The sequence below is a fragment of the Plasmodium vivax genome, chromosome 12 (genome assembly GCF_000002415.2).
Source record: "Plasmodium vivax chromosome 12, whole genome shotgun sequence".
Lineage (NCBI taxonomy): Eukaryota > Apicomplexa > Aconoidasida > Haemosporida > Plasmodiidae > Plasmodium > Plasmodium vivax.
Window position 1 is genome coordinate 1,417,624 of NC_009917.1, and position 18,832 is coordinate 1,436,455.

Sequence of the window (18,832 nt, forward strand, 5' to 3'; positions counted from 1 at the left end):
CCATATCGTATGGCCGATGCTACATTGAAAAGCGGGAAGAGGGCGACGCTTCGAGGGATGGAAGCAGCAGGACCGACAGACGCGCTAGTAGCAATAGGAACAAAGAAGCAACAGGCGCAATAGAAGCAATAGAGGCTATTGCGTCCGTTCCCTCGAGACGAATCGCAACATATGGCGTGGCATAGGGACGTTTACGTTGCCTACACGTATCTTTCCTACATTTGCTCTGCCCACGTGGCGAAACTGAATTGTTGTGTGTAGGGAGACTTCATGTGGATGCCTCAACAGGTGGGTCACCCTTGCACGGGGATGTGTTTACCGAAGGGGGCAGATGGACCAGCACACATAAAAAAAACGATGCGTTACATTTTTCTCTCAAATGTGGGCAACTTGCCGACGCCTTCACCATTTTGTTTGTCCCCTTTTCATGTCCGAAACGGAGGACTGTTTAAAACTCATACCGCAAAAATGCCGTTCATCCCCAATTGACCGAAATGCAGTGTTGCAGAGGTTGTTAGCTCTTCCGTAATCCTCTTTTTTCTATTTTATTTTTTTTCATGCAACCTGGCAAACGTTTGAAGAACGTATAAAAATGTTTTCCCGTATGTTTGGGCGGTTATGAAGTATGCATTTTTTTTTTTTAATCCAAAGTGGAAACTCCATTTTAACATTTCCGCGTTTTGCAGATAAGTAGCTGTGTACCAGTGAATGTTTTTTTTTTGGGGGGAAGTGCGGGAATTATCGCTCTTCCACTCGGGGGAATAACCTCCGCAGTACATTAACACATAAGTGTCTACATAAAAAAAAAATTTCCACTTGGGAAATTTCTTCCAATGATTTCTTCCCCTTTTCATGCAATACCACGGTTGGGGGGAAAAAAAAATCAGCCAAGTCAGCCAACTGTCAACATCGAAGGGTTAAATGTGCATTAGAGAATGTCTTTGGTGGGGAAGATACACCTCTTCTTAAGCGTTTACGCATAGCACACCCTTTTTTTGCGCATGGCGTACCAGGGCAATTTCAACCCGCTTCACCGCGCGAAGGGAAAAATTGGCTAATTTGGTGTAATGAACTGGGAAGATAAAAAAAAAAATAAATAAGCAGCTAAACGGGTTATCACTATTGTGCAAATTGAGCAGTTATTTGTAACTTTAGCAGCGAAGTTAGGTGTTTTTTTTTTTTTTTTTTTTTCCTTTTTTCCCGCGTTTATAACATTAAAGGGTCTCACGTTTGCATTCTTTGGCCGAAACAAATCTGGGTGAACTTGAGAAATAGGGCTACTCCCCTTTGAGTGCATTTTTTCCTAATTCGCAAAGTTCGCCATTCCTCAAATGCTCATTTGTGCGTATGCAACTGGTTGGCAGGAAAATACGCAGCGTTGCCGAGGGTGAAGAAAAAAGCTGCCCAATAAAACACACTTTACATTTCACCGCAAATGCTTGTGACCCAATATAGCGCTGATAATGTGACGAGGTGAACCAAAACAGCGCGCGCAGATTCGCACGTTCAAACAGATCCACACATAGGTACACGTGTAGCGGTACACACACAGGCGGGACTGCAGGCGTGCGATACGTATAAAGACACAACATCGTTTGTAGCCTTCTCACAGTTAACTAAAAAAAGAATCAGCCTGTGAGGCGGGCCCCTTTTTAAGGATTTTTCGCTCCTCCATTTTATCTGCGCCTCCACCTGAAACTTCCCCCGATTTGATTTACCCCCCCACTTGTGGCTTTTCCAAAATGGGGGTGCTCAAAAGTATTTTTTACCCGAACATCATACCAAGGATCAAAAACGAAATTAAGGGCTACAACATCAATAAGAGTGTGAAGAAGGCACTGGGTAGGGGCATAAAAAAGGGGGCACTGTTAACGCACCTGGCTATGCGCTTATGCAAGCACACCCCAGTGCATATTATTTTGCCCTTGCTTAAATTCACATTCCCGCCTCTTCCGCGCAGTGTCCGATACAGGCATCCTGACCATCCACTTCTGGGCCCCCACATTTAAATGGTCCATCTCTCTGGCGAACATCGTAGACATAAATAGGGACCCCAAGCTGCTTTCCCTGCCGCAGCAGTTTGGTAATTGCCAACATCACTCCTATGTTGATCAGTTTTGCACGGCGTGTGCATATGTCGCTATTTATTTAATTAATTAATTAATTAATTATTTTTTTCACCCCTTTTACACTACTTCTATGTTCCCCCTTTAACACGCCTGCTTCTCCGTAGCCATATGTCTGACCGGGATGCTCTTCACAAGATTCGCCTACGTCATTAGGCCGCGAAATTACAATTTGCTGACCAGTAAGTTTAGCAGAAATGGGGAAGGCTCCTCCGCGGGGGCGCGTCTTAGGAGGCCTTCGCACGCGTCCAAACGGGCGTTTACGTGCGTACGTTTATAAGCCCCTTTGCCGGTACATTTATGTGCACACTTATATGCATGCTTGCCCGTGTGCACCCATGGCGAGCGCCCCTTCTCCCTCCCCCTCTGTAGTAAACTTCTTCATGAGCTTAACGGCGCTATACCAAATTGCGCGCATCGCGAATTATAAGTATAACACGGAGTATAAAAGTGGGGGCACTGGCGAGAAAAAGGAGGGTGAGCAATGAAACGGGAAAAAGGAGAAACCAGAAAGCAGCGAAGTAACCGCACGTGGTAAAAATGATAAACAAAATTAGCAACACCAGTGTCGTAGTCACACGGGGCGTTACCCTGTTTTGTTCGTTTATTTATTCATTTATTTATTCATTTGTTTATTTTCCCACCCCAATGACACAACCAAGCGACCACAATTTTAAAGCATAAACTGCTCCCACGGGGAAAAATAAGCATACATTTTTAAGTACAAAAAAATCACAAAAAAAAAAAAATAAAAATAAAAAATAAAACTCCTTTTACAATTTTCGAATGTAAAAAGGAATGCAATGAGAAAGAAGCATTCCATAAACGTGTTCACCTCCGCGGCGGGGAGCAAAACAATGCTGTCTCACACAGTTGCAATCAATGGGAGTCTACTTGCCAGCACTTCGTCATGTTGCACGAGCGGGATGGTATGAATGTATAAACCGTGTTAACTATGCGCACACTATTTTCACCCCTCAGGGGAGCGATTAATCATTCCATTTGCGCGAATGTAAAGGCTAGCAGAGAGTGGGGAGCCACACTTTTTCTTCCCCTTTGGGCAAATGAACCCTGTTTTCCTTGGTTTCGCTCTGACTTGTGTTCGCCATGGCTTGGAAATGTTTTATCCTCTCTCTTATCTCCTTCAAATGCTGCTTGATTAATTTTTTTTTTTTTATAAACTTATTAATGTAACTTAGCCTCAGTTTTTTCTCCTTGTTCGAATTGGGGAAAACAAAGGATGATATTTTACATTCCATTTTGATTCGTCTTCTTATTTTTTTTTTTCTCCTCTGTTTATGCTTTTCCTTCATTTTGTTTCTATCCGAAATTATGTATGACCGTACCTTGTCCTCTATGTCATTGTTCAGGTTAATTTCGAGGTTGAATTTTCTGACTGGCCTCTTCTTCACGCCCACCATTTTGTAGCGGAATGATCACAGGGGGGGGAGCGGTAGTTTTGTTAATTGGGCAAGGCGGAAATGCTGCTGGTGACTTCTACCTTGCATGCCTTCATACGGACGTATGTATGTACATTTATGGCTCTGACGAATTAGTCACCCGGCGGGGAAAAGGAAAGCGATCTGTCTGCATGCCCCCAAAGAGCTTTGCTTTGACTGAATGTCTGGGCCCTTTTCACTACCACTACGTAAGTAGCGGGTGGCAAATAAACGCAGGGAAAAACTGATCGTCTACCCCTTTAACAGTTACAAATTTTGTAAAATGAAAAGAAGATGCATTTTCAGGAAAGACGATATGCCTCTCTACCAGCGCAGTTCAGTTGCCTTCTTTATTTTCGCTATATGGCGCGATGCCTCCTTAAAGCTTTGAAAAAACGAGCAGGACGAAGGGGCATAGCCGGGGGGGAACAAAACTGCTCAGGAAAAAAAGGAGGAACTGCCTGGGGGGAAAAATCGAAGGACGCATATAAATACGCAGCCTGGGCGTGGCAAAAAATTTTGACGAGTGATTTGCAGGCCCATACGTATGAACCGCAGCAGCGAGGAAAATAAAGAGGAAAAAAATGGCCAACGAAGCAAATCAACGCGTAAATAAACTGCTCCCAATTGGGTACCCTACTTGGCGCTTTTAAGTAGATATAAAAAAATTGCATAATAAATCCATTTTACGCATATTCATACGTTTCGATTGCAAATAAATGGAAGGAAAAAAATTCATCAAAAAAATGAAACGAAAACAAAACGTTTATCAGAATGGTCAAAAAAAAAAAAAAATACATGCAATATTACGGGCTGCAGAATAGAGGAAGCACAAAAAAAAAAAAAAATTGCTTGCCAAAAAATTGGAACAAAATTAAGATAGGCGGTTTTCACAAAAATGTAGAAAAGTCGTGTTCCCTGTTTGCATTCGTAAATGAGAAAAAATACGAATGACAGGTTTGCATAGTTGGTTTATATGTAAATGTATATGTATATGTATACGCAAGTATGTACATATTTACGAATAAACAATGCGAGCGCTGCTAGAGCAGGGCCCCTGAATAGCGCAACCCTTTTTTAGGCAGCAAAAAAAAATAGCTACCCCTCTTCCCCTCATGCTTGCCTTTTTCAAATAAATGTGACAAAAAAAAAAAAAAAAAAAACTTAACCACATTTGGACCAAACCCGCAACAAACTTGTTCATTATGAATACTGAAAAAGGAGCGAACATTCCGAATTGACATTGCAGAGAGGTGTCTCGTGGCGTTTCCTTTTGGACGTGAAAATGAATGAAAAGGAAAAGGAGAGGCAGAAGGCCGACGAGAAAAAGTGTGAGTTTGGCCGCGGCGTTTGTGCACATGTCCACGTGCGCGTCTGCGCGGATATGTGATGGTGGTTCCGCGTAATGTGCACAATGTGCATAATATGTTTGATGTGCTTAATATGTTTAATCCGTTTGATGTATTTAATCTGTTTGATGTTTTTTTTTTTTTCTCACCCGACATATGGACGCCCCCCCCCCCCCCCTGCAGTAATCGACTTCGACGCGCAAAAGCTGCTGACCAAATTTGACATGAACAACTACAATGAAGACTTCGTGGTTACAAATAACATTCTCAAGTACCACATGAAGAGCATAGAAATTTATAACTACGAAAAGAATAAAATTTATGATAAGGATGAGCTGAATTTATATAAAGATAAGCTCATCCATAAGGATAACATCCACTACTATCCGTATGAGTTGTATTTTAACACCTACAGGAATATCTACAAGGAGGAAAAAATGCTCCTCAACCTGCCCAATCGGGTGAAGAAAAAGAAGGGGAAGGAAGGGGAGGAAAAAGAAACGGAGGAGAAGGAGGCGGAGGAGAAGGAGGCGGAGGAGAAAGAAGCGGAGGAGAAAGACAAAGAAGACAACGCATCGAGTAAGGCGAATCATCCCGCGTGGGGAAAAGCGAACAGGATGACACTCCTCGGCGGGGCGCAGCTGCGTTGTGGGGAATATGCACATGTGCTTATCTGTATAGATACCCCCGCGCAGATACGAGAGGGGCCGCCCCTTCATGTATTATTTTTTTTTTATTTTTTTTTTATTATTTTATTTTTTTTTTTTTTTCCACCCCGCGCAGACACATTCGAGGAGGAGCAGGGACTAGAAGACGACTACAACTTTGATTATAACAAAAGTGAAGATGAGCTAGAGAATGAAGAAAACGACGAGAACGTCATATAACTAGGGGAATCCGAACGAGAAGGGAAATGCGCCTAACCGCTTCCCTTATTGGGGTGGCAAGTTCGCCATGCTTAAGCGCCTCGGAAAATTGCGTGCTGACCAGGATGGAAATTGTTTCTTCTAAATCTTCGTAGCTGCTGAATAGGTAATTGCCTACCTCGTCCGGGCAAATAAAATTAACGTTCGCGTAGAGGTACTCGTTGGTGAATTCCCGTATCTTGGGGTATCTGCCACGGGGGGGGGAGAAGCATTACGGGAGGGAGAGGCATTTGCGGAGGGAGAGGCATTTGCGGAGGGAGAAGCACTAACGGGGGGCGAAACATTTCGGCGTTTATCACGCAACAGCGCATGCACACGCGCAGTGTACACGGCCCCGCCGCTTAACCAACCTGTGCAGGAGCATCTGCAGGACCAGGAAGAAGGCCAGGCGCTTAACATTTAAGTGCAGAGAGGCACACATGAAAATGTTTATGGCAAACTCCGAAATGGTTCGAACGAGCGCAAAGGTTGCGTATTTTTCGAAGGTGGAAAGGAAGAAGTTTAAAAAACAAAAGGCCGCAAAATTATTGATCAGGGAAAACTTCACAAACGAATTAACACTTTTTAAAAATGTCTCCAGTTGTATTAAGTTGAAATTATTCAAGTAGTATAAAATTTTAATTAAGCAAATGTTGACATATTCTAATAATTCAATTTTGTCTTGATATTTTTGTTTTATTTGTTTATTTGCCTGTCTCCTTTTTTTTTTTTTTTTTTTTTTTTCCTTCCCTTTTAACATGCATTTCGTGTTCCCCTCACCGCCGCATTCTTCGTCAGACAGAAGAATTACATTTCTGTCGAAGAATATGTCATAGTTATGAAATATATTTTTTAAAAAGTCAAACTGGTCTTCTCTTTTTTCGAGCGAGAGTATTTCGCCTAGGTTGACGTTGTGCAGGTGGAGGGCCCGCGGGGGTTCCCCCTCCTCCCCATCCTTATGCGCATCGGTGTGCCCATCCGTATGATAATACCTATCCGTATGGTTATGCCAATCCGTATGATAATACCTATCTGTATGGTTATGCTCATCCGTATCTCGCTCCTTGCGGCGCCCCCTACGGCCATCCCGCCCCTCGTTGAACGCACGGATGATCCCACCGACCTCCGCGTACTCGCAGCCTACGTAAAACTTCCGGTAGTACCTAATGTAGAGAAACAGGACGTCGTCCCGGATGTAGCCGAAGGTGTAGACATCTTTGTACCGCACGAGGAAATCGAAAAATAAAAACTCAATGGACTTCTCCCTCCCCGTCTTCATCACATTCGTGTAGGCATATTTACTATGCTCGCTATGCGAGGTGTAGTAGCACAGGGTGTTAAAAAACCCGCTGAGCAGGTAGTAATTATATTTATTTAAGAACAGCAGGAAAAAGATGTGGCTGTACAGGTACGCTTCGCTATACTCCAAGCACTTAATCACGCTGATATTCTTTTTCGTTTTGTCTAGCAAGAAGTGGACGTCTTTGATTAAATTTTCCTCCTCGACGGATATCTTTTCTTCACCCTCGCTGAGGTTTATGTCGTCCACGAAGTCGTTGTTGATGAGGATGTTCTCGAATTGGAGGTCTCCCGTGGGGGCGCTACCACTTGGGGAGACACTTCCACTTAGAGCTGCGCCACCACTTGGGGAGGCACTTCCACTTAGAGCGACGCTCCCAATGGGGCTATCTCCACTCGGGTCGCCCGAGCGGGCCTGCCCGCGCATGAGGCCCTTCCTCGTGGAAGCGAACTTGTTCTTGTGGAAAACGGAAAAGCTCGTGTACTTCAAAGCGTAATTGTACAAATAAATGAAATTATTAATTTTGTTAAAAATGGTCTTAACGAGTTTGTACTTGTAAGGGCGGTTCAGGAACAGCGCTGTAATTTCTTCTTCATATGTGCAGGTGCAGACACCGTTGGCGGTTCCCCCGGGGGTGCTTCCTAACCCCTTTTCATTCGCACGATTGGTATAACCCACACTTGGAGCTCCTCCCCCGTGGCCCTTCAAATATATCGGCTCGTAGTAATCACACAGATGAACCGTCACATTATCAAAGACGTTGTGAATGTTCTCCCAAGAAGTGCTCAAGTACTGGTAAATGTTCCGCTTGCTTTTTCTAATATTGTCGTCCATTTTCTTTTTAAGGTAAAGTTCGTAGGGGAAGTCATGGCAGTGTTTGTGTAGAACGTTGGAGAAGGGGAACGTCTCCATCTCCCCACAGGAATTGAAGGTGGCATAATTGTACAGGTAATTCAGAAGGAACAGGCACATTTTGTTCGTCCGGATGTTTTTTTCGCACAGTAATTTTAGCAGCAACTGGGTTAGTATGTTTACGTACTTTTTTTTAACCTCAAAGAGGACGTACATGAGGGTGGGTTGGTCCTTCCCACTGCTGCGGTGGTCCTCCCCATCGTTGAGGCGGTCCTCCCCATTGCAGCCTCCATCTTCCTCTCCGCTACTTCCATCCTCCCCACTGTCATCCGAGTCGAACCGCTCGTAGAAGTAATCCTGGGAGGGTTCCCCCTTCGTCCCTGCAGCTGCGGTTTGCTCGTTGTTCACCCCCCTTTGCTGCGGTTCCACGTCTACATCAGCTCCCCCCTCGGGTGGTGCCTGCCTCCCCCTGCTCCTCCTCTGCACATTACTACCACCCCTCTTGAAAAAGTACAGCGGGTATGAAGTTAAGAGGAACGCGGTCAGCCCCAGACATATCTCCCTAACGAAGACGTGCGAATCGCCAATGTCACATTCGTACACATATTCCTGCAGATAGAGAATTAACACTTTTGCCACTTTGTTGATGTCTAAGGATAATGGCAGAACGTCCTTGTTTTGTTTTTTCCCTTCCTCTATGACCTCCTCCCAGGAGATGTTCCGCTTAACAAGTTTGACTGTTTTCTTCATGTAAAAGGAGGTGTTCCTTCGCCTTTTCCTTTTCTTGTCCGCCGCTACACCATTTGCTTCCACCTTTGTGTCGCCTCGGGGCTTCCACTTTTTGGAGTCCATTTCGCGGTCACTTTCGATCGTTGAGTTATCCCCGAAGGAGGGCCACTTCTCCCCAGCAGTCGTGGCTCCACCGTTGAGTTCCTCGCCAGAGTGCCCCTTTGTACATGCGTCATTGTGGAGGCTGTCGTCCGCCCATGACTCCCCATCCGACTCTTCACTTGGTGTGTTTTCGTTGGAGGAGCTCCGCCCCATGTTGCTCCTAACGCTGCTACTAACGCTCCTTTCGCAGCGGTTAAGGCGGGCCGTCCTTCGTGAATTTGCCCCCCTTTTGGACCTGATGAGGCCCCTAAAGCTGGTGGTGCATTCCCCGTGAAGGAGCAAAAACTGGGAGATATACGCCCTACGCAGCTTGTCCACCACGTTGAACAAAGCGAGGAGGCAAAAGATCTTCATGTTAAAATCAATGGGGTACAGCTCAAAGTTTATTCGTTTAAAAAAAAGGGGATCATTTTGGATGGGGTTGTTATTTTTTACATCCGCTTCGTCCACACTGAGAGGGGGTGAAGAGCTCACCTGACGATGCTTCCTCAGGAGAGCATTCCTAATCCGGTAATGGGAGGAGCACTTCTTTAAGATGTAGTAAAAGAGCTTAATCAAATCGGAAGCGACGTCCGGAATGACCTCTTCGCTGACGAACAAAAGGAGAATAAAATACCCCTTCAAATGGAGGAAGTTATCCTTCTCCTTTATAATTCTCAAAAGAACATTACTGTAAAGGTAGTGAATGGCCTTGCTTCTAGTCAACAGATATATGGGCATGTAGAAAAAAATTTTGGACGCTTCAAACTGTATAATTTCATTATAATGGAACAAATTGTTTTGTAAAACTTCTAGAAAGAATGAGTGTGTGTTCTGCTTCACCAAGAAGTAATCACATTGACATATGCTTTGTATGAGTAGACATATGGAGTGCCTTAAAATTTCTCCCTTTTTTAATTTATATAATCTTTTCTTTTCGTTAAAAAGGATAATTTTTTTTATTTCGTTTTGTAAATCTTCATCAACACGTTGTTCCAATTTTAGCAGTACTTTTGAAATGCATATAATCGAGCCATGCTTTATTAGCACATTTTCCTCGTAGCTTTTCTTCACCAAGAAGGGAAGAACCACCTGTATGAAGTGGTCTCCATTGTGGGAGGAGAGATTGGCTAGCGATTCCGCTGCCAGCAATCTGATGTTCGCATTTTCGTGAAACAGCTTAAAGGAGTACAGGTGGAAAATGACTGGGTATTTGTACAAAGCGAACCTGCACACCTCCTTCGTCTTTATGAGGAGGGACTTCTTCAAATTGATGAGCTCGCTGAAGTTGCAGGTCGACAGGATGTCGATGTTCGCGTTGAACACGTCCCTTTTGGACTCCTCCAGGAGTGCTCTGGCGCCCAGGCGGGGCGGGGCTTCCCCCGCAGCGCGGCTGCCCCCATGTGCAGCGCGGCTATCCTCATGTGCAGCGCGGCTATGCCCATGTGATGGGTGGCTACCCCCATGTGCTGAGTTGCTACCCCCATGTGCTGAGTTGCTACCCCCATTTGATGGGTGGCTACCCCCATGTACAGCGCTGCCACCGCCCAGCTGCCCCCTCTGCAACCCCTCATAGTAGGCACTCACCGCATCGCCGCAAAAAAACAAACTCACAAACTGCACAATGTCGTCGAAGAACGCCTCCCTGTTGTGGAGAGGCTCCCCCGCCGAGGTACCCCCCGCGGAGTGCCCACCAAATTGGTACAAAAAGTTAAACTTCCCAATAAATATTTGCAGCAGAGACATGGCGGACTTCCTCAAGTTGATGTTATCCTCAAACAGGGAGAGAACAATCAACTTGGTGAAAATCAAATGGAAGAAAAAAAATCGAATCCCCTTCTCATTCCGCTCATAACGAAATTGAACAAACTTATTGTACTTGAAGAGGCTATATAACAGAACAAACGTGCTCGCAAAAATTTTGTCCCTATTTGTATACAAACTTTCGACGACCTTCCGAAGAAGGAAGTTAATAATTTCTGTGGAGAGGCTTGTCTTTCCAAAGAGGTAATGAAATAGGGTGTAATTAATGCTACCCCAAATGTTGTAATCGTTATATTTGGCTAGCTCGTTAAATTTGGCTATCATCACACGGACGTTTTCTATGCTCAGATGGGATAATATATTTCCGAAGCTTTTGGACAGGCACCATCGGATGTGGCTGCTACTGTCGTTGAAGTAGCACAGCAGGAGGTTCAATATTTGCAAGATATCCTTTTCGCAGGAATATCTTTTCTGTGCACTTGAGGGAAGCACTTGCTCTTCTCTTTGGGGCTGCGGACTCCACCCCTCCTTCGTCTCCCTTTGGTACATGGTGAACACCTCGTTGATGTTTAAGAAGAGGGGGAATTCGTCGAAGAGGGCGGAGTGGACGGGTTCGCTCGGGCCTACGTCAGTAGCTGCCTCATTGTCAGTAGCTGCCTCATTGTCAGTAGCTCCCTCCCCGTTGGCGGCCCCCCCCCCGTTAGTGGCTCCCTCCCCCCCCGCAGCCCTCTCCAAAAACAACAAGGCGTAATAACCGAGGCAGAGAATCTTCAACGCCTTGGACATCTGCGTGAAATCCAAATGGGCATGATTTTGGATAAAAAAAAAATGATAAAAATTGGCGTAACTTTTTAAGAGCCTTTTCTCCCCCCGTTTCAGCAACCTTTTATGGGTTAGTAAAACTCCACATAAAACTAAGTTGCTAAATTTGATGAAGCAGTTGGGGGAAGCACTCCCTCCAGTGGTCACTGCAAAGAAGTCATCCTCCAGTTGTCTCTTCTTCTCAGCGAGGGAGTTTATTTCCACCAGTTTCACCATAAGTTCTTTGGAAAAAAGGATAAACCTATTGAAGTAGGATCTCTCTTGATGTACATCGTCCCTCCTTAGAAACTGCGCATACAGGATGGAACACGCTTCCTTCGCCTTGTCGTTCTTCCCCACGTAGTAGTAAAATATTTCTTCAACACTGGCCAGCATATTCGTCCTCACAGATAGCAGCTTAAAGGGGAGGTACATGCAGAACGACAGCCATATGAGTAGGATGTAAAAAATTACCCACGCGTTGTTCCCATCATCCATTTGGTTCGACTTACACTTGGTCAAATGGTTAAAAGCGGCTTCCTCCTCCTTCAGTTTGAGCAGCAAATCAGCTATGCTACTTAAGCAGAAGGAGTCACATGGGAAAAAAGTTTTAATTTTCTTTTCCCCCCTCACGGATATCAGCGTGTTGTAGTATTTGTACACCTCCTCTATCACCGCGTACATTTTCACGCGAATTTCATCCTCCGCTTTGGCGGCGTCTAACCTGTCGTTGCCATCTCCCGTTTGTTCGTTTGCGGCGAGACTTCCGTGGCGACTTCCTTGGCGGTTTTCTACGTCTCCTTTTGACTCAATGGGAGTCTTTCCCTCACCGCTGATACTTCGACCCGTTTGCTTTTCCCCCTCTTGGGTATCCCTCACCTCATTTGAAAGGCCCCCTTCCTTAGCAGCTACACTGCTTGCCCTGTCGTAACCCCCATTTGCTCCCCCCAACTGCTTCTTAAAATGAGATAGAATCCCTCCCAACAGGGAGAAGCTTCTTTTTAAAAAATCTAGAAATGGCTCCACCAGCAGAGTCAGGTGCGGGTCCAGCACCGTTTTGACTTCCCTATAGCTGTTCAGGCAATTATTTAAATAAGTTAAATTTTCCAAAATGGGGGTGAAATTTTTTAGCACTTCGCTTTCGTCCTCCTGGTCGAGGTACCGTCTTACCAGTTCTACTCTCTCTTTGACGTTATCATATTCGCGAAAAAACGTTATTTTGTTTTCCATCGTTTGGGTGTGTGTGTGCAAGTGGGCGAGGAGAAGAAGGTATTACGTTCGCTACTGATGGGGTACCTTTTCCCCCTCGCCACACGTTCTGTAGAGCTTAATGGGCCAACTCACTCGTGGCATAAACTATGAAAGGAGGGCTAAAAGAACCTGCTGGAGGCATCCCTTCGCAAGTGTTCCAACGCCTACACAGGTTATCATCGTTTGGGCGGCTAAGCCAATTTATTCCTCAACGTCGATGATGGGCGGTCTCCCCGAAAGAAAAATATACCCACATGGGGGGAAGCAAAAAAAAAAAAAAAAAAAAAATATACCTACATAGGGGGGCAAAAAAAAAAAATATATATATATATATATACCCACATGGGGAGGCAAAATAAATAAAAAGATATACCCACATGGGGGAAGCAAAAAAGAATAAATAAAAACCGCGCCATATTGGGAACAGCCCTCCCCACGCAGTTTCCCCACCCTCGAACAGTTTGACGCAAAAATAATGTCAGACTCCGTGATACGTTATTTTCCCAACTTTGAGAAGAAGCCAAATATGCGCGAGAGCTTGTTCTCCAGGAGGAATAGAAAAGGTACTACATGGGGGAGCGCACAGTTAGCTTGAGCCTACGGATGGGCATGGGTCTCTCCACAGCGAAAAATTAGGCAAAAGTGTAGGCAGTGAAATGTAGCAGCAGACGTACTTCTTATATGCGGCACGTGTGTTTATGCTTCCTTCCTTTGGGGATTCTCAACGAGGAGGCGAACCTTTTGTGAGTCCCCCCAGACGTGTGCATGGGTTTCTCCCCAACTAGCCCTGCGTATGTTCCTTCGTATGTACACCTCGGGTGGCCCCTCCCACGCGTACTACATGTGTCCACCCGTGAGGTATACCACGCCTGACCACCCCCTGTGCGTTCTACTTCTCCCCCCCCCCGAGCAGTCAAGATCGCCTTCAAAAGCATCAGCGGAACGGCCGTTTTGAAAAAAAACAAAATACTTATTAACGGAAACGAAACGCTCGAATCTGTGCTGAGTTTCCTCAAGAAAGTGTTTAACAGAAATGAGCACATCGTAAGGAGCGCCCCCTCAGCGATGGGGCCAATGGCCGTACAGCTGATGATACCACCATGTGTTGATCCTTCCTAAGCACGGTTTATCCTTATAAGCGCCCTTTTTGGGAAAACCCCTTTTTTATTCCCCCCCCTCCCCTTTTTTTTCATTGCAGTATCTTTACATTAACAGCACGATAAAGCCAAACCTCGATGATTTCCTTGCCGATCTTTTCGACGTAAGCCGTTATAAAAAAGAATAGAAGTGGAGAGGGCACCACGTAAATGCTGTGCAACTGTGTGTGCATGTGTGGTGCCAAATGTACCCCCACCGTAGTGGTACATGTAAGTGTGCATTCCATTTCATCAATTTTTTTTCCCTCCCCCCCTTTTTTTATTTTTTTCAGCTGTATCAAATTTCGAACTGTCTAAACATCTCATACAGTTTTACCCCCGCGTATTAAGAGGTAAGGAGAGATGTGAGCATACACGAGGGAGATTTGCACGGGAAAGGAAAGTGAAAAACTCCCGCTTCACCGTGCAGAGGCGATCACTTAAGTGAGTTTGCTCTCCAGACATGTAGAAACATGTACGTATGTGCCCGCCCCTCCCAGTGTGCTATTTAAAAATAAAGGGAATGGCTGCACACAAAATGGGAGGAAATTTGGGGAGGAGGTTTCCACACAGCTTCTCCTTTGCCAATGTGCTCGTTCTGTGGGCCATTCGATGGGTTTGCGAAGAAGCAAAAATAGGGAGAGCAACTTTTCTCGTTACTGTGATAAATTCCTCCCCCTTTTTTCCCTCCCTTTTGCGTGTTTGTCATCCTTTTTCATTTCTTTTTCTTCCCTGTTGTGTCCGCCCCCTTGCTGACATTTTTACTTAAATTGTATTTTGTGGAAAAGCTGACGATTTCTCCATCGCTGCTCCCGCCGCAGCTACTGCTTGCACTGCTGTCGCTGTTAAGAGGGTGTTTATCGCCGCGCTTATTGGGGGAGAGCAACGGGTGAGTCCCCCCCCCATTTGTGTTTTTTGCGTTTTTTACACTGTTTGCCATTTTGCTAATGCTCGAAGAATTGGCACTTTTTTTTGGTGTGCCCATTTTTTTGCTCAATTTGTAAACTTGGGAATTAAATATGACGTCCTCAAGCTCCTTCCGCTGTTCCTCCATTTGGCTTTCCCTACTGCGTTCATCCATCTTTTGATTATTTTTTTTTAAACTTTTAATATTATCAATATATTTTTTAATTTTTTCTTTATCGATTTTTTGATCCTTCTCTAACATTTGTATTTTATCATTCAGGTGAGCTATTTTGGCACTCTGTTGTTGTATTTTTTTTTTACAATTTTCGTTTTCTTCCGTTTTGTCCCGTACGACTTTGTTCAATTTTTGCGTCTTCTCTTCCAGTGCCGCAATTTTGCTGTCCTTCGAATTTATATGTTCATTTATTTCGTTTTGTTTTTTTAAATTATTCGTAACGTCTTGTTTATTTTTTGCATTTTCATTCCGCAAAAGTGTGATTTGTCCCTCCAGTTGTTTTATGTTTTCATGAAGAAAATTTATTTGTTTGTCTCTTTTTTGTAGCTCTTTTGTTAAATTGTCCCTTTCGCATTCCACTTGGGAGATGTGCTCACTTTTGCTTGTCCCTTCCTGCTCCAGCTTCTTCATTTTATCCTCCAGTTGGCCCTTTTCCTTTTTCCGTTTGTTTATTTCCTGCACGAGGCATTTTTCATTTTGCTTTAATTTCGCGATGTCCGTTTCTCTCTCGCTGCACATGCACTGTAGTTCTTTGCACTTCTTCACGAAGTTGGCGATCTGAGGAGTGGGGTGGAAATGTGTGTTTCGCTGGAGGCGTGTGCACCATTGGCCATACTTGTTGAGGTGTGCGTATAGCTGCCTGCTTATGCAGGTGCCGCCCCGGAGAATGCCCCACCTGGGAGGAAAAGGCCTCGTTCTCCTGTCGGAGGCTACCTATTTCATCCTTATTTTGGAGCAACACTAAATTCAGCTCCTTTATTTTGTTAATTATGTTGTCCTCTCCAGCAGTTCCATTTTCGCTCGCCCTCACAAACGAGTTTCCGATGTTGCAGTTGCTATTGCTGCCGCTGTTGTTGTAGCCGCTGCTGTTGATGATGCTGCTATTGTTGCTGTATCTTTTTGTGTGCACTTCCTTTTTCTCTTCTGCGTAGAGGGGGGGGGAAGAACGCATAACGGGGTGTAAACTCTCCGCGCAGCTAACACGTGGGGATTGCTTTATATTTTTTTACTTTATTTTGTATTATTTTATTTTAATTTCATTTCATTTTATTTTTTTGCTCCCTCGGCGCGACCGCTGCAGCGCTCTGCTTAACTCTTTGGAGGATACTCTGGATTTGCGGGGCCCTTTTTCTTATCTTTTAATTTATTCATTTAAATTGAGCAAGAAAACGTAACTTTGTCCTGTCCTGCCTCCTGTACCAGAAAAATGAACTACCAGGAATGCCTCCACAAATTTGTTAATGCGCATTCGGACAATTTTCGGCAGAGTTTTTACGCCGTCGTGGAGAGCTCACAGGTGAGAAGTAAACTGGCGGGGAAATAGGAAAGAGTTTCTCCTACGTAATTCTGTGCATGCAAAAAAAGAAAGGGGGAGACCCACAAAATTTGACTTTTTGACTTTACTCCTTAACGCGCTGCATTAAAAGGTCTCCTTTTTTTCGTAACGTGTCTGCTGGACGATGTCTTCTTGGGATATGCCCCATTTTGTGGATTTTTTTTTTTTTTTTTTTTTTTTTTTGCAGATTGAATGTCTTGAATGTCCCATAGAAAAAACGAGCACGGATAATTTCCTCATCAAAATATACATTAACAATATTGTAAGTTAAGAAAGATAGCACGGGTGATTGCACATGTGCGGGAAGGGGGTTCGCTCCGAAGTGAAAATGCTCGAGGGGTGTTCCTCTTAACGCGCGTTTTAACTCACTTCTTTCATTTTGGCTGTTTTTTTTTTACGCATTGATTTATTTTTCCCGCCAACGTGCAGATACACAACATCCGGACGTTCCTGCTGACTTGCTTGAGCGGGTCGGTGGGGAATATTCTCCACAACACGGACGTAGACAAGCAGGAAGCGCGTTGCTACCTTGCGGCTGACGACGAGGGGGCTAGCCACGACGGAGAGAGGGGCCCAACCGGGGACGCCGCTCAACCCTGCCAATCGGAGGAAGGTAGCCAAAATGGTCAAAGCCGCGCCAAGCAGTGCTTCAACAAACAGGAGGATTTTTTACGCAAGTGCAAGAAAGTTCATAGCCTTCGGAAGAGTTTGGAAAATGCCCAGGTGAGAACGGGGGACACCTTCGGCTTTAGGGACGACATTTTGCGGTACTACATATGACGTGTTTTTTGCGTGTGCAGTTTTGGCCCCCCCGGGGGAGGAAAAAAAAAAAAAAAAAAAAAAAATATACACACAAATGAGGCAAGACGAATGATGCCTAACAAATGGTGCTTACTACTGCGCATGTGCGCACATCGGATCATACGTGGGCAGCCCATCCACTTGCTGTGCGGCGTGCCGACGCGGCTAGCCTCTTTTTTTCTTCTTGGTGGAAATGTACACATCCTCGAGGCGGTAATTCATGTAGGGGGTGTCCACCTGCTCATCCGCCCTGCCCTCGAAATTGTAGTTAGACGTAACGTTAAAGGTCATCATCTTATTAACACAGTCGTAAAACTTTTCCACATTACACACAATGCTGGCAATTTTATTGTTTAGTAATTCCCCAAAGGATCTCGAGCTGTAAATCTTGCCATTCAAAATGCAAAACATCTGAATAACCTTTTTGCAGATGATATTCTTCACTTTATATTTATGTGTTAAGGAAATATGAAAAATGGAATTTGTATTGTAATAAATATGCATGCTAACCAAATCATGCGGCTCATTTTGTTTTAAAACATTTAAATTGTCGTAGGTAATGTCAAATAGGTATCCCTCTTCGTCATCACTGAGCATTCTCCCCACTCGTATTTTTTCATTTAACGAGTGGTGGCTTCTACTGGTGTAAAATGGAGACGTGTAAAAATAGTTCAGTGCATTTTCCCTGTTATTCAACACGTTCTTGGAAAGGTACAAATTATCAACGTACTCGATTTTGTTTTCCTTTTTCACGACTGGTTCGTAGTACTGCTCCGGCGCCGCCATTTTGGCTCTGCCGTTGGCCGATGAGGTGAGGGGGGCAGGCAGGCAGGCAATCAGCCAGTTAGCCGATCAGCCGATTAGCAGCAGCAGACAGGTGTGTGTTCACACGTTAGTATATATATATATGTATGTGCATTTACATCTGCAGCACTTGGCCATATCGCTGGCCTTTCCCCCCGGGTTGGGCCCCCACTTGTCCTAATTTTGCATACCAATATAGGCGTTACTCCGCTACTCCCCAAAAAAAATATTTTTTTTTTTTTTAACCTTTTTGGGGGAAGTGTGTTTCACCGGGACTATCGCATGTGCGGCAAACATGTACACGCAAAGGTAACCCTGCATTCATCAAAAAGAAAGAAAATAAAATGGTCGAGGGTTTTTCTCCCGTTTTGTCCTGCTCATGCTTAAGCGGAAATGGTACGCTTATTTCGCACGCGCGAATCCCCAGTTGAGGAAAGAAGCGGCGATCATTCGGAATGGAAAACCTCATGCAAAGCTACCAGCGCGCCTCTTCAAAAGGAATCCCCATTGTTTGAAAAAGGAGAAGCAATGTATTTCCCCCCAAATGTTGCTACTTCTTCCCTTTTTTTTTTTTTTTTATGCTTTCCCCTACATTTGTGAGTTGCCCCGTTTTTCCCCCCCGCACGTGTCAAATGGTATAAAGAGGCCACACTATGATCAATCGATCGAACAGTGCCATTGCTGCGCATCAAAAAAAAAATAATAAAACAAAAACGGAACAGATAAAGCCAGGATAGCGAACATTACAGCAGTGCAATGCGAATCTTTTCTCACATGCCGCTTACCCCGTTAAGTTACCGAAAGAACAATTTGCCATCCTTAAGTTATTCCACCCGAAAAAAGGAAAAATCTGCAGAAACGGCAAACCAAAAAAAAACAACGTCGGCACGGTAATTGACGAGTTGCTCCCAATGAATGTGCAATGAATGTGCTAATTTTTCACCCTTCATCTGGCAG

The 18,832-nt window shown here is 44.6% G+C and overlaps 7 protein-coding genes across 7 annotated transcripts, besides 15 other annotated features; 3 read left to right on the forward strand and 4 right to left on the reverse strand.

Moving 5' to 3' along the window:
* Positions 1-1,302: 1,302 nt before the first annotated feature.
* PVX_116950 (hypothetical protein, conserved) lies at positions 1,303-2,851 on the forward strand. The gene is made up of 4 exons (XM_001615635.1): positions 1,303-1,842; positions 1,961-2,083; positions 2,234-2,308; positions 2,499-2,851. The coding sequence occupies exons 1-4, from the start codon at positions 1,743-1,745 to the stop codon at positions 2,612-2,614; spliced, it is 414 nt and encodes a 137-aa protein (XP_001615685.1). The 5' UTR covers positions 1,303-1,742; the 3' UTR covers positions 2,615-2,851.
* Positions 1,563-1,590: a microsatellite.
* A 294-nt stretch (positions 2,852-3,145) lies between the features above and the next one.
* PVX_116955 (hypothetical protein, conserved) lies at positions 3,146-4,292 on the reverse strand (the record flags this gene model as incomplete). Its single annotated transcript, XM_001615636.1, has 1 exon — positions 3,146-4,292. The coding sequence occupies exon 1, from the start codon at positions 3,545-3,547 to the stop codon at positions 3,146-3,148; it is 402 nt and encodes a 133-aa protein (XP_001615686.1). The 5' UTR covers positions 3,548-4,292.
* A 558-nt stretch (positions 4,293-4,850) lies between these two features.
* PVX_116960 (hypothetical protein, conserved) lies at positions 4,851-5,801 on the forward strand (the record flags this gene model as incomplete). Its single annotated transcript, XM_001615637.1, has 3 exons — positions 4,851-4,896; positions 5,098-5,493; positions 5,698-5,801. The coding sequence occupies 3 exons, from the start codon at positions 4,851-4,853 to the stop codon at positions 5,799-5,801; spliced, it is 546 nt and encodes a 181-aa protein (XP_001615687.1).
* Positions 5,562-5,596: a microsatellite.
* A 71-nt stretch (positions 5,802-5,872) lies between the features above and the next one.
* On the reverse strand, positions 5,873-12,636 carry PVX_116965 (hypothetical protein, conserved; the record flags this gene model as incomplete). Its single annotated transcript, XM_001615638.1, has 3 exons — positions 5,873-5,896; positions 5,959-6,028; positions 6,191-12,636. The coding sequence occupies 3 exons, from the start codon at positions 12,634-12,636 to the stop codon at positions 5,873-5,875; spliced, it is 6,540 nt and encodes a 2,179-aa protein (XP_001615688.1).
* Positions 5,884-5,912: a microsatellite.
* Positions 7,239-7,277: a microsatellite.
* Positions 7,289-7,310: a microsatellite.
* Positions 7,614-7,642: a microsatellite.
* Positions 8,984-9,009: a microsatellite.
* Positions 9,951-9,972: a microsatellite.
* Positions 11,625-11,652: a microsatellite.
* Positions 11,839-11,902: a microsatellite.
* Positions 12,637-12,823: 187 nt separating the features above from the next.
* Positions 12,824-12,871: a microsatellite.
* Positions 12,870-12,901: a microsatellite.
* Positions 12,902-14,508: 1,607 nt separating this feature from the next.
* PVX_116970 (hypothetical protein, conserved) lies at positions 14,509-16,380 on the reverse strand (the record flags this gene model as incomplete). Its single annotated transcript, XM_001615639.1, has 3 exons — positions 16,029-16,380; positions 15,611-15,858; positions 14,509-15,492 (listed from the first exon to the last, which is right to left on the reverse strand). The coding sequence occupies exons 1-3, from the start codon at positions 16,084-16,086 to the stop codon at positions 14,509-14,511; spliced, it is 1,290 nt and encodes a 429-aa protein (XP_001615689.1). The 5' UTR covers positions 16,087-16,380.
* Positions 15,577-15,600: a microsatellite.
* Positions 16,226-16,280: a microsatellite.
* Positions 16,381-16,565: 185 nt separating the features above from the next.
* Positions 16,566-17,050, forward strand: PVX_116975 (hypothetical protein, conserved; the record flags this gene model as incomplete). Its single annotated transcript, XM_001615640.1, has 2 exons — positions 16,566-16,580; positions 16,700-17,050. The coding sequence occupies 2 exons, from the start codon at positions 16,566-16,568 to the stop codon at positions 17,048-17,050; spliced, it is 366 nt and encodes a 121-aa protein (XP_001615690.1).
* Positions 17,051-17,236: 186 nt separating this feature from the next.
* PVX_116980 (hypothetical protein, conserved) lies at positions 17,237-18,505 on the reverse strand (the record flags this gene model as incomplete). The annotated part of the gene is made up of 1 exon (XM_001615641.1): positions 17,237-18,505. The coding sequence occupies exon 1, from the start codon at positions 17,855-17,857 to the stop codon at positions 17,237-17,239; it is 621 nt and encodes a 206-aa protein (XP_001615691.1). The 5' UTR covers positions 17,858-18,505.
* Positions 18,000-18,027: a microsatellite.
* Positions 18,506-18,832: the final 327 nt, after the last annotated feature.

What these genes read in the sequence shown, in the direction of transcription:
- PVX_116950 (XM_001615635.1), top strand. Translation starts at nt 1,743, where the DNA reads ATGGGGGTGCTCAAAAGTATTTTTTACCCGAACATCATACCAAGGATC. An exon ending in GAGTGTGAAGAAGGCACTGG is followed by an intron (nt 1,843 to 1,960) that starts GTAGGGGCATAA and finishes TCTTCCGCGCAG; the next exon opens with TGTCCGATACAGGCATCCTG. An exon ending in TTCCCTGCCGCAGCAGTTTG is followed by an intron (nt 2,084 to 2,233) that starts GTAATTGCCAAC and finishes GCTTCTCCGTAG; the next exon opens with CCATATGTCTGACCGGGATG.